We start from the raw sequence: 12,644 nt of genomic DNA on the forward strand, positions 1-12,644 counted from the left end.
TATCTCTTGACTGGAGCCTCAGGTGTCTCATTTTTACAAGGAAGGACTTGGACCAGATAATTTCTGTGTGCCCTCTTGACTCTCGTTCCTATTTGAGATTTTGTACAAGTGTCACGGGGAGGAATGTGAGTTGGAACATCATTTTGAAGGCACTGAACTTAGCTCCTGCCCAGAGGGGCACCCCACTTCTGATAAATTTTGTTATCTTTGGCTACATAAATTGGGAACCATTTTAATGTGTGTGCATGTGTGTGTGTGTTTCCTTCCTGCCTGTTCACAACTCATCTGAAACGCAACACTTGGGATTGCCACCACCTTTTATAGACGAGGAAACTGAGGCATGCTAGTTGACAATGACAGACCAAGTGAGGTCCCTTTGAGAGCTTCTGGAAAGTTTTCCCAGTTTTTCCTTAATAAAATAATGTTTTAAATTCTTGGTTTCGGAGATGTGATGACGACCTCGTTCCTCTCTCGCGTTAGCTCTGCAGGCAACCTCATTGATATGCAATGCATTTTTTGTTGTTGTTGAGAGAATTATTTGCTTGCTTTAGACAACAGTTAACTGTCAGAGTGTTTTACAGCAAGGGGCAGTGATCCGAGAAATAACTTAAACTACTGTCTCTGCTTACCAAACCAAAACCCCAACCAGCCAGCCACACAGACACAGCACAGCTCATCAGTGATTTCTCCCTGTCCTGGTCCAGTCACGATTCAAAGAACAGCAGATCAATGTGTAACCTAGAAGAGATTAGCGGTACCATTTATATAGTGTAAAGTCATGCAAACCATGCTTGAAAGGAAGCAGCTTCGTTGTGGTGACCTGGGGAGGAAAAGGGCGGTGACAAGCCCCAGCCCAGGTGGGGCCACCACGCACATGCATGCATTTGATGCAGCCATCGGTGGTCTCACCGGTACGTGGCGGGTGTGAGAGCAAGTAAGCTGTACAAAGTCCGTCTACATTACAAGGAGGAGTCAGCCCATGACCCCTTTTAAGTGGGTTTGTTGGAAGGGGTCCATATGGAGTCAGAGATGCCGTCCCCTGTGGACGACAGAGGCATGGAACCGCTGGGCGTGAAGGGGTCGGTGTCCGTGTCTGTCTCACCCTCGGCGAGGTACCGTTTCTCCCTCATCCAGCTCGACCCCCCAGTCGGGCCAAACACATAATCATCTCTGTCTTGGGAGATGCTGAAGCCACTTGGAGACCGTTCCAGCTCCTCATGGTTGACCGACATCAGGGACAGGGGTGTGTCACTGTCCTGGGTGATGCTGCGTCTCTGCCCGGGGGACACCCGCTCTGGGCAGGGGCCGTGCAGTTCAGCCTGGGAGTGGTAGCTCCCTCGAGAGTCGACAAGAGCCAGGATAGGCAGGACCGTGGGCCTTTCCACGTGCGTCGCTGCCGAGGAGGAAAGGGTGGCGTGACCCTTCCCGGAACTGGGTCCCCCGCGGGGCAGGTTCCCTGGGTCGTGAGCGAAAAACCCATAGGGGCCAACTTTGTCGAGGGGCACCTGGTGGAAGCTGCAGGGGAGCTCGGGGGGGCCTGTCTCGGAATAGTCACAGATGATGGCTTTCACGTCAGAGTCCCTGTTGTCCTCTTTCTTCTCCACGTCGCCGGGCGAGGAGGGCCCCTTGGCCGGGTAGAACTCGGTGACGTGCACCTGCAGCCGCTCCATGTGCTGCATGTGCATGTCCACGAGGAAGTCCAGTTTCTTCCCCATGTCATGGACCTGGAAAACACAAGGAAGCGGGAGTCACTGCTGCCTCTGGGCCTGGGGGTTCTTGTGCTGAGTCGGGAGGAAAAACTACAGCGTTTGCTTCCCAGAAGGGGAGACGATTCCTGCAAGTCTTAATAATCGCAACAGCAGATTCTTTCCTGCCTCCTGATTTCTCGCCTTGCGTTTGTTTTAGTGCTAATCTAGAAACAACCCAGGCAAGGGCTCTGCAGAAAGTGATGCCTGGAAGCAGAGAGAGGGTTCAAGGACAAGTTTTACCCAAGAAGGGGGTGGCCTGGCTGCTGCTGTTTGGGTCAAGGAGCTGGAGTTCTTCTTTTTTTTTTTTTTTAAATTGAAGTATTGTTGATTTACAATGTTTTGTTCATTTTGGTGAATTCAGTTATACATACATACATACTCTTTTTCAGATTCTTTTTCATCACAGGTTATTACGAGATTTTAATAAGGAGTTCTTGATTTGCAAACACTCCCTTAGAAGCATCTAGATTGTTCGTGTGCGTTTCGTCTACACGGTGAGGTTAAGTCCCAAAGAGATAAGGGCAGGCAGTGGTTCACAAGAATTGAGCTTCTCAGATCTGGAGACTGTGCCCAGGGGCCCTGGAGGCTGGCGGAAGAGACACTAAGATAAGTTGTGCCTATCTGTTCCGACCTACAAAACTGAGAACTCACCGAAATCTCTGTGAGCGTGAGACACAGTGAGCGTGCCTGTGCGCACGTGATGTTCTTTCCCTGGCAATGCATAGCTTGCAGGGAGCCAGCCCTGCAGGCAGGTGCAGCACCCCTCTTACAGACGAAGACAAGGTGCTCAGAACAGGGAATGGCTGAGCTGGTGCCCAGGGCTTCACAATAACCAACACTTACTGAGCAGTCAGTATGCACTTCAAAGGTATGAACTTACTTAATTTCCTTAACAACTCTAGGAGGTGGATACTATTATTATCTCTCCTTTACAGGTGAGGAAATAGAGGCCCAGAGAGATGAAGTAACTTGTCAAGTGTCACAGAGCTCGGAAACGGAAAAGCTGAGATTATAAATTAAAATTTAAAGATGGAAAGTGATATTCTTGATAGACTGGAAAAGAAGAATCATTCAAATGTCCTCTGGCCTCTCCTGCACAGATCTAATTTGGGGTTATGAATAAAATAAAAGGATTGATAGGGATCCTACAGAAAATCCTAAAGGCTATTTATCTAGTGTAAAGCTGGGTGAACGATGCTGAAATAGAAGGTGCTTTACTGCGGAAATGAGGCGTGAGTGGCAGGAGGTGCTGTGAGTGAGCGGGCTGGTTTCTTTCTGCCCTGAATGAGCCCCACCCATACCCTCCTCCTCCAGGCCTTTCACTCGGGCCACACAGACTCGGACTTTGAGAGAAGGAGGGTGGCGACCACGGGAAGTGTGCACAAAGGAACGAACATTCCTTAAACACCGTGAGGATGATACTCGCCATCCGGTTGAGGGTTTGCTGTCCGCCAGCGACTGCTCTAGGTAAGGGACAGGTATCAGCCGATTTAATCCTCACAGCTACCTTGTGGGGTTGTAAAATCCACATCTGACAGACCAGGAAACTGAGGCTCAGAGCAACTAATTCACTTGCATGTGATCACCCAGCCTGTCAAGTGCTAAATCTCAGATTTCATTCGCACGTCCCTTTCAAGTATATCATCCCCTGATGAAAAAAATGGCATGTGAAAATAGATTTCATGTGTTTGTTTTTTTGGGGAGGGAAGGAAGGACCTACCTGCCTTTCCTTCTTTTTTTTTTCAATTGACATATAGTCCATTTACAATGTTGTGTTAGTTTCTGGTGTACAGCACAGTGATTCACTTATACATACATATATGTATAAATATATGTATATTTTTTCATATTTTTTTCATTATAAGCCATTACATGGTATTGAATATAGCTCCCTGTGCTATACAGTAGGACCTTATTGTTTATCTGTTTTATATATAGTAGTTGGTATCTACAAATCTCGAACTCCCAATTTATCCCTCCCTACTCCCTTCCGCCCCTCTAGTAATCATGTTTATTTACAAAACAGAGACCTACCTGCCTTTCGACTTTCACAAACTTCCCCATCATGCTTTGGTCTTCGGTTTCGGACGTGGATGGTCTGGCTACGTATGGTTCGTTCCTAGGAAAGAGCCCATAATTTGTAAGAGCGTCATAGCTAGTTTTGCTTTGCCAGGTCATGTCAGCGGGGTGGGCCGTGGCCCCTGGAACTATCCTCGTGCTCAGGCCTCTGTGGTCTGGAAGAGGCCACGCAGCTCTGGGGGCACCTGAGAGTCAGGGAAGGCCAGCACTTTCCTACCTTCAACACAGACGCCTCAGGCTTACCGTGTTGACGGCAGAAAAATGGAAAGCTGAAGGTTAAGACGCTGTTAGGAAGCTCTGGGTCAAGGTTAACCCTTTGGGGTCAAAGCACCTAACTGTGCCTAGCGTGTCTGATTCCTTTCAATTACATTCCTTTGCCTTTACCTTTCAAACTATGGGTTGAGAGCTTCTACTCTGAGTGTGGGGTGGGGAGGGCAGGGTGGGGAAGGGGTTGTCCCATCTCTGAAATTCTACCCAGTGGGTACCAATATTTCCCCTGTTCCATTTTGTTAAGAGTGGAAAACAGATGCTAAATCTGGAAAATGATGCCAAAGATGCTGCCGGCAGGTGACAGGACCAAGAAGTGGGCCGCACTTACTTCCTGGCCAGACACAGCCCGTATCTGCCTAAATTCCAGTTAGTTTTGACAGTAAGTTCTACACGGAAAAGAACTTTCAGGGAGTCTCGCTGTCGCTCAAAAACCATTCATAGCCGGCACTCTCTGGGCAGCTGAGCTTTCTCCCTAGGCTGGTGACTCCCACGAGGTCTCTGGCCTGTCTCGGGCCTGAGCAGTCTTGAACGAAAGCAGGTGTCAAAACCTGGTGGCCCCGATGTACTGAATCCATCTCCCTTAGCTTGCACGGGGTTTTAAAACACTTCAGCCATCTCAGAAAGGGGGACTTGCACATAAAATCTGGGTATTCAGCTTTTCTTGAGAAGTGGGACTATCCGGGAACAGAGGATTTTTATTCCTAAAATTAGCAATAGCAGAACAGAGTAACAATTACCTCCTTGGGGTGGGGCGTGTGCTCTCTAGGGCCCCGTGGTTTACCGCTGGCTATTCCATCCCCAGGACTAAGGTGGAAGATTTGATGCTTTATCTCATCATCCTTATGCACTTCCTTTTTTTATAATGAGGAGCCTTGTTATTATAAGGTACCTACAATTTCTTATGCCTGACTCCCTTCACTCATTTATGTTACCTGCCTTGAAGACATTTGGGAATAAAGAAGTATAAATTCAGGCAGTGGTTTTCTAAAGGACTGCTCCTTGTGCGTCAGGACCTATAAAAGGACAATTTTCAAACATTTTTTGAGGTACAGCCGAGCTGCTCTGTTGCAGAACAGAGCTCTGCCTGTTACAATGCTGTCAGGAGACTGACAGCTCATTTCCTTCCTTCTCTCCGGTTCTGGGAGGAGAATCAATCAATCATGGGTGACGACAGAGGAAAAGCCGAAACAGCTGACCAGGAACGCCTTGGGCTCGGCTAACATGCAGTGTTCTTTTGCTTCCAATAAAACTCAAAAGTTTCCTCTTATTTTATAACAAGGAAACTGTTAGTTTCATTTTCAGTAGCCATAAAAAGGAGTGTCACCCACAAGGTCTGGGGAGACTGGCCGTTAAGTCTCAAACAGAAACCTCTCAAACGAGCTGGAACAGGCTTCAGACTCCTTCTCGTCCTCTTATTTAGGGGACTGACCACCTCACCCAACCACAAAGGGGCCCAGCTGAGATTCGGGGATGGGGATGCTCTGCAGGCTGTGGTACCACACAGCCTGGCAGTCCATGACCATGGGCCCCACCTGGGAGACTGCTGGGATGGGAAGGTGAACGCTGCCCCTTTCTGAGACTTCTTATGTTTTGGAGTAGATGGAGGTCCAGGGGTGAAAATCATATCTATTCTGGAAGAGAACACAGAGAGAGGGGGTGTTAAATGACAATGAGCTTTACGTGCAATTCATTCTGTTCCGTCTTTTGTCAGGTATGGGTTTGGAATATAAAGGAGAAGAGGAAAAAGAGAGAGGAAGGGGAAAAGGAATGAGGGGAGAGAGACAGAGAGAAAGAAACAGAATTTATAATCTCAATATATCGTTTTTTTTTTTTTTGTCCAGTGGTACCTAGAGCATCTCTCCATTCCAGAGGAGAGACAGGCAGCCAAACCACCGAGACGGGATGAGGGTCACGTCTTGTTATTGCTCATAGGAAATGTCACATGTGCTACAACTTACCTGGTCTTCCAGCTCTTTTATTCCTCCCCAAACATCTAGTTAGGGATTTTTTCCCACTGAATTCTAGGCTCTGTTTGCAGCTGTGCTGTTTTCTCTGCTGCTTTGCAGGCTTCTCGAGCCATTAGAGGGATGGATTCAACACTAGCTCCCACACCCTGCTTCCATTTCTGCATGAGGCACCAGCTCCTGACCCGTGCCACCCCGAGCACAACAGGAAACAAACATCCCCCATGGAGACGCAGGGCAGGGGCGGGGCAGGGGGTGGGGCAGCTGCGAAGGCTGATCACAGGCCCAGGACCGCGAGGACCACGCTCCCAGAAGTGGCCGCGGCTCACTCCGTCTCTCTGTAAACGCACCTGCTCCTCCACGGACAGCACCATGCACTCAATCACCCTCCCTTCCTCTCTGGTCCAGTGCACAGCACAGCTGGGGGTAGGCAGTTAGTCCCCACTTAGGCATCAATCTCCAGCCAAGACGCACAGAAACACATCTGCCTGATGAATATCCAACATGATGACTGTGCAAAGGTCCACTCAATGCACACAAAGATGGGTCAGTATTTTTGGAGCCTGGCATGTCCCAGACATCATGCCTCTCCTTCTGTCACTCAGAGAGCCACACTTGCACAGATAACAGCACGTTAGGCTCAGAACTCGTTCATGCATCTTTTTGTTCAGCAGGCATGGAGCACGGACTGGGTGGTCGCCACTGGGCTAGGCTGTCACCTTTGGTATTTCATTTATGGATAAAGGAAGGTCGCAGATAAGCATCCTTCCAGCCCAACAGCATCGCTAAAGTCCAACTCATTCAGTGTGATGGCCCCTGTTCACTCTGCAGGACCCCCCAGTGGGGAGACGTTCAGATGAGGAAACTGAGGTCCAGAGAGGACCTGACTCATGTCAATTTGAAATCTCACACAGGCCAGCGAGTGAGCCTCAGACAGGGCTTTGGCCCTTGATGTCAGTTCTACGACTTGGCAGCAAATTGTCCTTTAGTTATTTTAAATAGTTTTTTAAAAGGACATTTTTACCATTCATTAAAGATTTGATAAATTTAAAATTTAAAAAAAAGTCACACATGGACTCATGACCTCAGTATAGCCGCCGTCACCCCTTGGGGGCAGTCTTAACGCCCTTTTCTCTAGGCTCCTATAAGGGAGAGTGTGTCTGTGCTGTGTGTGTTTCCTGGTAGGTGTTGTAATCATACTGAACAAATACAATGGTTAATATCATCACAAGATCTAGGCAGACTCTATATAAATATGATCATATGTATGTGAGTGTAAGTATATATTCATACGTACCTGTATATATACGTACATATATATGAGTATACTGTTAGTGATCATATTATGCGTATATGTATTCACAGATCACATCATTTTTGTCCCATTGGATACATTTTCTAAATGTCATTTGATGGCTGTCTACCTTTTTAGTAACAGCAGTTTCCATTCTCTTCTTGTGTGTTACAGAGAACAGGAGTTGTGTAACCAGTTGGATCTGGTTTGACTTGCAGCTTTGCCACGTACTAGCTGGATAATTTTGGGTAAGTCCCTTGCCCTCTGAGCTTCAGTTTGCTCACTGGTAAGAGGCAGCGGTAATGCACTATCTTAGGGGGTTATAGGGAATTAGACAAACAGACGTAGAGCTCCTAGGTGCTCAACAAAAATGGTGGCCATTATTAGTTGGGAATCTAGGCTGTTTCGCTGTTATAAATAACACCTGATGAACTTCCCATCGAGTGACAGATTTATATTTGGAATTAGCGAGCTGGACTCATTTTAGATAATCCCAGTTTTGTTGGCAACGTCCAGAGCATCAGACTCAGGGGCCAGTAGGGCAGACGCCTTTTTTCTCCATGAGGCCTGGTCAGGGTGTTGACCTCGGCCATGTCAGTGTCACAGAACTTCTTCCCAGCCTGTTGGATCTCGTGTTGGTTGACCTGGGTGTCCTTGTTTGATGGATGTTTTTGTTCTTCAAATGTCTCCCCTGCACTGTGGGTCACCTCTGGATGACCTTCACCCTCAGCTCTAAGGTTGGCTTGGCTCTGTCTGGTTCCTTAGCAGTCAGGAGGGCATCGTCCTTCCAGGAGTGCTGTCTTACCTCGACTGAAGGTACTTGATCCTGGAAAGCATGTCAAGATGTCCTGCGGAATACTGCTCAATCACATCCTTCACATCGTAAGGCCTCAAAGTCTCCTTGAATTTCTTTTTATAGAGACGGAATTGTAGAATTCTGCGAGGCAAAGTAGAGACATTTGCGCATCAGGAGTGGAGAGTGAAGGAAATTATGATACAAGATTAACAGTCTGGGGTGGGGGTTAGAAAAGAACCAGAGAGAAATGGCTTGATGAGAAGAAATTCCAGCTCCTGGTCCTGGTTCTTTGAATCCCACTGAATTAGGCTGGCTAGTGCCTCTCCTTCCAATCATTTCAACAGTAAGAAATTCACAGTAACAATGTGAATATAAACAATAACAATTTGTTGCATATGCCAGACACTGAGCTAAGTACGTTCTGAACAATTTGCTAATAGATCGATTCAGAGATGATGCAACTGTGGCAGAGAGAGTGTTAGCATTTCCCCAGGGCCGTCTAGCCAACAATGCCGGAGCTTTCCCCAAACCCAGGTTTGTATGCGGACAAGGCTCATGGTCCTAATCACCGTGTCATGCTGCTTTCTATTTGAGGCCAGCGGACAGTCTCCTTAATCCTTTGGCTTATGGGCTCCTGGAAGAGAAAAGTGAGCTTCTGTTCGCTGAGTTTTCTCAGGTTGTCAGTAAAGTCAGGCTCCCAGAACGTTTAGATGATGAACCCTCACCTCCGTTTTCCTGGAAACCAGTCTAAGTCATCCTTGAAAGCCCCATCACAGGGGCAACTCCTGCTGAGCACTGTGTCATTTAAAACCCCTCATCTCAGGCCAGTGATAGGAAACACACCTACCCAGACCCTCCCATCTCATACTTGCAAACGTTTTTTTTATGGTGCATCCAAATCTTGTTTTGTCTCGATGTCACTGCTCATGGCTTTAGCTACTAAAAACTATTTTGGCATATCAATTGGACCATCCAGCTTGCTATCCTTTCCAATTCTGGGTCATTTTCTAAGCCTACCCTTTTTTGTAGCTCTGTCTAAGGTTGGCATTGGGAACAACGGCTTGCAGGTTGAATCTGGCCCACTGTCTGTTTTTGAAAGTAAAGTCAGGCTGGAACACAGCCACAGCCATTCAGTTATATACTGTCTACAGTGGCTTTTTCACTACAGAATCAAAGGCAAATACAGCGGAGACCTGTGGATCATGAAGCCTGACATATTTACTGTCTGGCTCTTTCCAGAAAGTTTGCCAACCCCTGAACTAGGCATCAATGACAGTTCTAAAAAGGACAGGGAAGAAGCCAGGCCATGAAGCCTCCCAGCAGAGACCCCTGACACGGATTCATTCACTGGTGTTCTTTGAATAAGATCATTCAACCAGTTACGAATCTCGGTAGTTGGTTTTTAATCCAGCTATATTTTTAGCACGTTGTACAGGATGGTGTCATGAGGAAACAGGTCCACAGACAATAAACTACTGTGCTTCTCTGATCTGTTGGCCCGGGAATCTTCTGAAACTCTCATGGCTGGTTCTTTGAGACTCCGACTCAAATTCACAGCCACCATTGGGAGTGCTTCTAAGCCCGTATCCCGGTCAAAGCTTTCTTTAAGTAGTAGTCTATTTTTATTTTTCTGTGGAATTCTAAACAAAACAGAAATGGCCAGGGTGGATTATAGTCTTGCCTGAAACAGACACTCACACAAAAATCCTATAACTGATTATCTTGTTGAAAATGCTGATTAAAAAATACTAGATGGATGCAGACAGATGGAAGAAAAGCTCCTTTGAGTAAGAAGGCTAGAACAGAAGAAAGCTCCATGTCAGTCCACTCCCCTCCCCAACACCCTTTAAAATATATGGTGACCAGAGTCAGATGAGAAGGTGACAGCTGGAGCCTGTGGGAGCCTGACAGGAGTCGCCCAGGATGACTTGCCAATGCAAGAGATCATTTTTCTTAGATAGCAGCCCCCACAGGGTATTGACATATTCTCTGGACCTGACTCAGGGGTTACCTTCCCAAAGCCCAAGAGAACTTTACAAAGTCCTGTCCTGTGGAAGCTGAGCTGGGGCTGGGGACAGGGGTGGGGTCATGGGAGGAGGCAGCATTCATTACCTGACAGCTCGGATGGCGGCCTTCAGGGTGGGGATCATGTCTTCGATGAGGAAATCATTCCCGTAGCCCCTGTCTTCTGCTATGGGGTCACCCGTCCCGGCATCTGGGAGGGAGACACACATGTCAGTGGCAGGCCATAGCACTCAGAGAGGCTTGGGGACCTGGTTCAGACAGAGCCTTCTAAGTTCACCCCCCTGGAGTCTCCGTTCCCACTTCAGAAACCTCCAAGTGTTCTCCACTTGTGAAGTCATTTACACTTTCTCAGCATCCATCCTCCGTTATCCTGAAGTCTGAATCAGAAGTGCCTGCAGCTGAGGACTGCTGGTTGGGGAGAAGGCTAGGATGGAGGTGACATGAACTCTGGGGTTCCCAGAGCCAGCAAAGGGCACACCCGTGGGTGTCTGTCAGACAGACCTGGGTTCAGATTCTCACTCTGTCTGTTGTTATCCTTGTGAGCTTGGGTGGGGGGGGTCACTTTCTGAACTCTGCTCAGCCTCCCTCTTCATAAGTGAAAGGGCACACAGACCCATCGCTCCTACAGCCCCCATGGGGTGCTTTTCTGATCCTCTTCCCACCCCATGTGGATGCTGAGGCCCCCAGGTATCCAGAATCACTCTGCACCTGGCCCCTCTCCATCCTTCAAGATGACCTCCATGGCAGTGCACTCATCATGGCCAACCTTAGGGCCCATGGTGGTAGGTCCCAAGGCTCCCTGGAGATCCTGGCCCAGGAGGACAGCTAACGTGGGCCCTCTGTCCGTGAGTGCAGAGATCTAGCACAGATGCCTCCAGCCTGGGGGACGAGGATGAAACCAGGCAAGAGGCTGGCTCAGGGAGGGTAGCAAGGGGCTACTCTGTAGACTAGAGGGTTCTTCTCCGGGGGAGGGAGGGAGGGAGGGAGGGAGGAGGGGCAGGAAGAGGGCGTGGCGGGAGGAGCCGTGGAGAGACGGGGTGAGGAAGAGGAAGGCATTACCTTCAGAGCTCTGCCAGAAAGCATAGGCTTTCATGCGGAAGGCGGTGCGGAAACGCTCTTTATTGTTTGAGCCAACAGGCTTTGGTTCTTTAGAAGGACTTTCTTCTATGGCATCTACATTCAGAGGGGTAAATAGCTTTCCTTTAGTATTGCTACCACGAGGATTAGAAAGGCGAACCCGATCCAAGAGACCCAGCTTTTGGCTACAAAATAAGCAAAAGTGAACAATTTTCCTCCTTGAGTGCAGGCTTTCGTAACTCCCCGTCCCTCTCCATTAAGACGCGCACAGCCTCCTCCGCGCGTGAACGCGGCGCGCGCCGCCCGAGCGGCGGGCACGGGGCAGGGCTTGGCTCGGGCCCTCGCGCGCGCAGTCCCCGCCGCTTCGCCTCGGGCGTGTTTCTTAGCGTCTGAGTTGCAGTTGCCGCATCTGCGTAAGTGCGGCTTAAATGAGATCCAGCGTCTAAAACGCTTAGCTCGGAGCGGCATGCAGCAAGCTTCGCTCCTCCTTCATCCCTCTTTCCTCTGCCTCAGTGACCTCCTTTGTACCCCTCCGTGGTGCCCAGACAGCGACTCGCCGAGGCAAAGCCTTATCAGATGTTCCTTGAGCAGAACTGTATGACATAAATGACGTCAAGCAGGCACCCTAACCTGGTGTCCATAGACACCCCTCATGGACAGAACTTTGCGGGTGGGATGGGGCGGCCACGGGGTTGGATGGGAAAAACATTGCATTTTTCATTTACTAACTGAAATAAAGCATGTCTTTCGCTTATGAATGGAGGTGATATACACTGGTAATAGCCTGGATGCCCCAGCTGTATGCTGTGACTTTCCACAACAGATACCACAGGTCATCTTGTATCCTGTTATCTCCAAGCACTGCTGTGCTGGCCACTGCTTGAATAGTGGTATTCAACTGTCACTATGTCACACCATTAGATTCATCACAAAGAAGCACATACATGACGGCATCTCAAATGTTTAAATAGCTGGATAATCACATTGTAACATAATCAGCTTCTTTTGTAATTACGTATTTCATTTATGGATTCAAAGTTGTGATTCTGAGAATAGGTCCCTGGACTTCATTGTAGTGACCACGGTCTTCTTAGCACAAAAAAACAGCTAGTAAGTCCAACAGAAAGTTTCCCTGGTGCAAAAACCATCTAGGTGACCTTGAGCCAATCTGTGACCTTCCCGAGCCTCAGTTGCCTCATCTTTCAGATAAGGATAAGCACTTCCCTCTTCACTTGGTTGCTATGAGATGATGTCCATCAAGGATGTGGCAGGGAGTCTGGCACATAGTAGGTGCTCTATAAATAGTCACTTTTTCCCTGTATTTCTTAGCCTCTGCGCCTCACCCTAGTGGGCACAGGAATGAAGTCCTTTTGTGCAGTGCAGACCGGAGG

At 48.4% G+C, this 12,644-nt stretch overlaps 1 protein-coding gene across 1 annotated transcript in view; it reads right to left on the reverse strand.

Moving 5' to 3' along the window:
* Positions 1-732: 732 nt before the first annotated feature.
* The window catches only part of KCNQ3 (potassium voltage-gated channel subfamily Q member 3), a 240,102-nt gene continuing 228,190 nt past the window's right edge, over positions 733-12,644 (reverse strand). The window contains exons 10-15 of the mRNA XM_072949396.1: positions 11,236-11,438; positions 10,264-10,366; positions 8,161-8,292; positions 5,630-5,728; positions 3,783-3,867; positions 733-1,724 (exon numbers count right to left, since the gene is read on the reverse strand). Of these exons, the coding sequence (XP_072805497.1) occupies positions 990-1,724; positions 3,783-3,867; positions 5,630-5,728; positions 8,161-8,292; positions 10,264-10,366; positions 11,236-11,438 (1,357 nt within the window). The 3' untranslated portion in view covers positions 733-989. The remainder of the gene's footprint in view (positions 1,725-3,782; positions 3,868-5,629; positions 5,729-8,160; positions 8,293-10,263; positions 10,367-11,235; positions 11,439-12,644) is intronic.

The sequence above is a fragment of the Vicugna pacos genome, chromosome 25 (assembly GCF_048564905.1).
Source record: "Vicugna pacos chromosome 25, VicPac4, whole genome shotgun sequence".
Lineage (NCBI taxonomy): Eukaryota > Metazoa > Chordata > Mammalia > Artiodactyla > Camelidae > Vicugna > Vicugna pacos.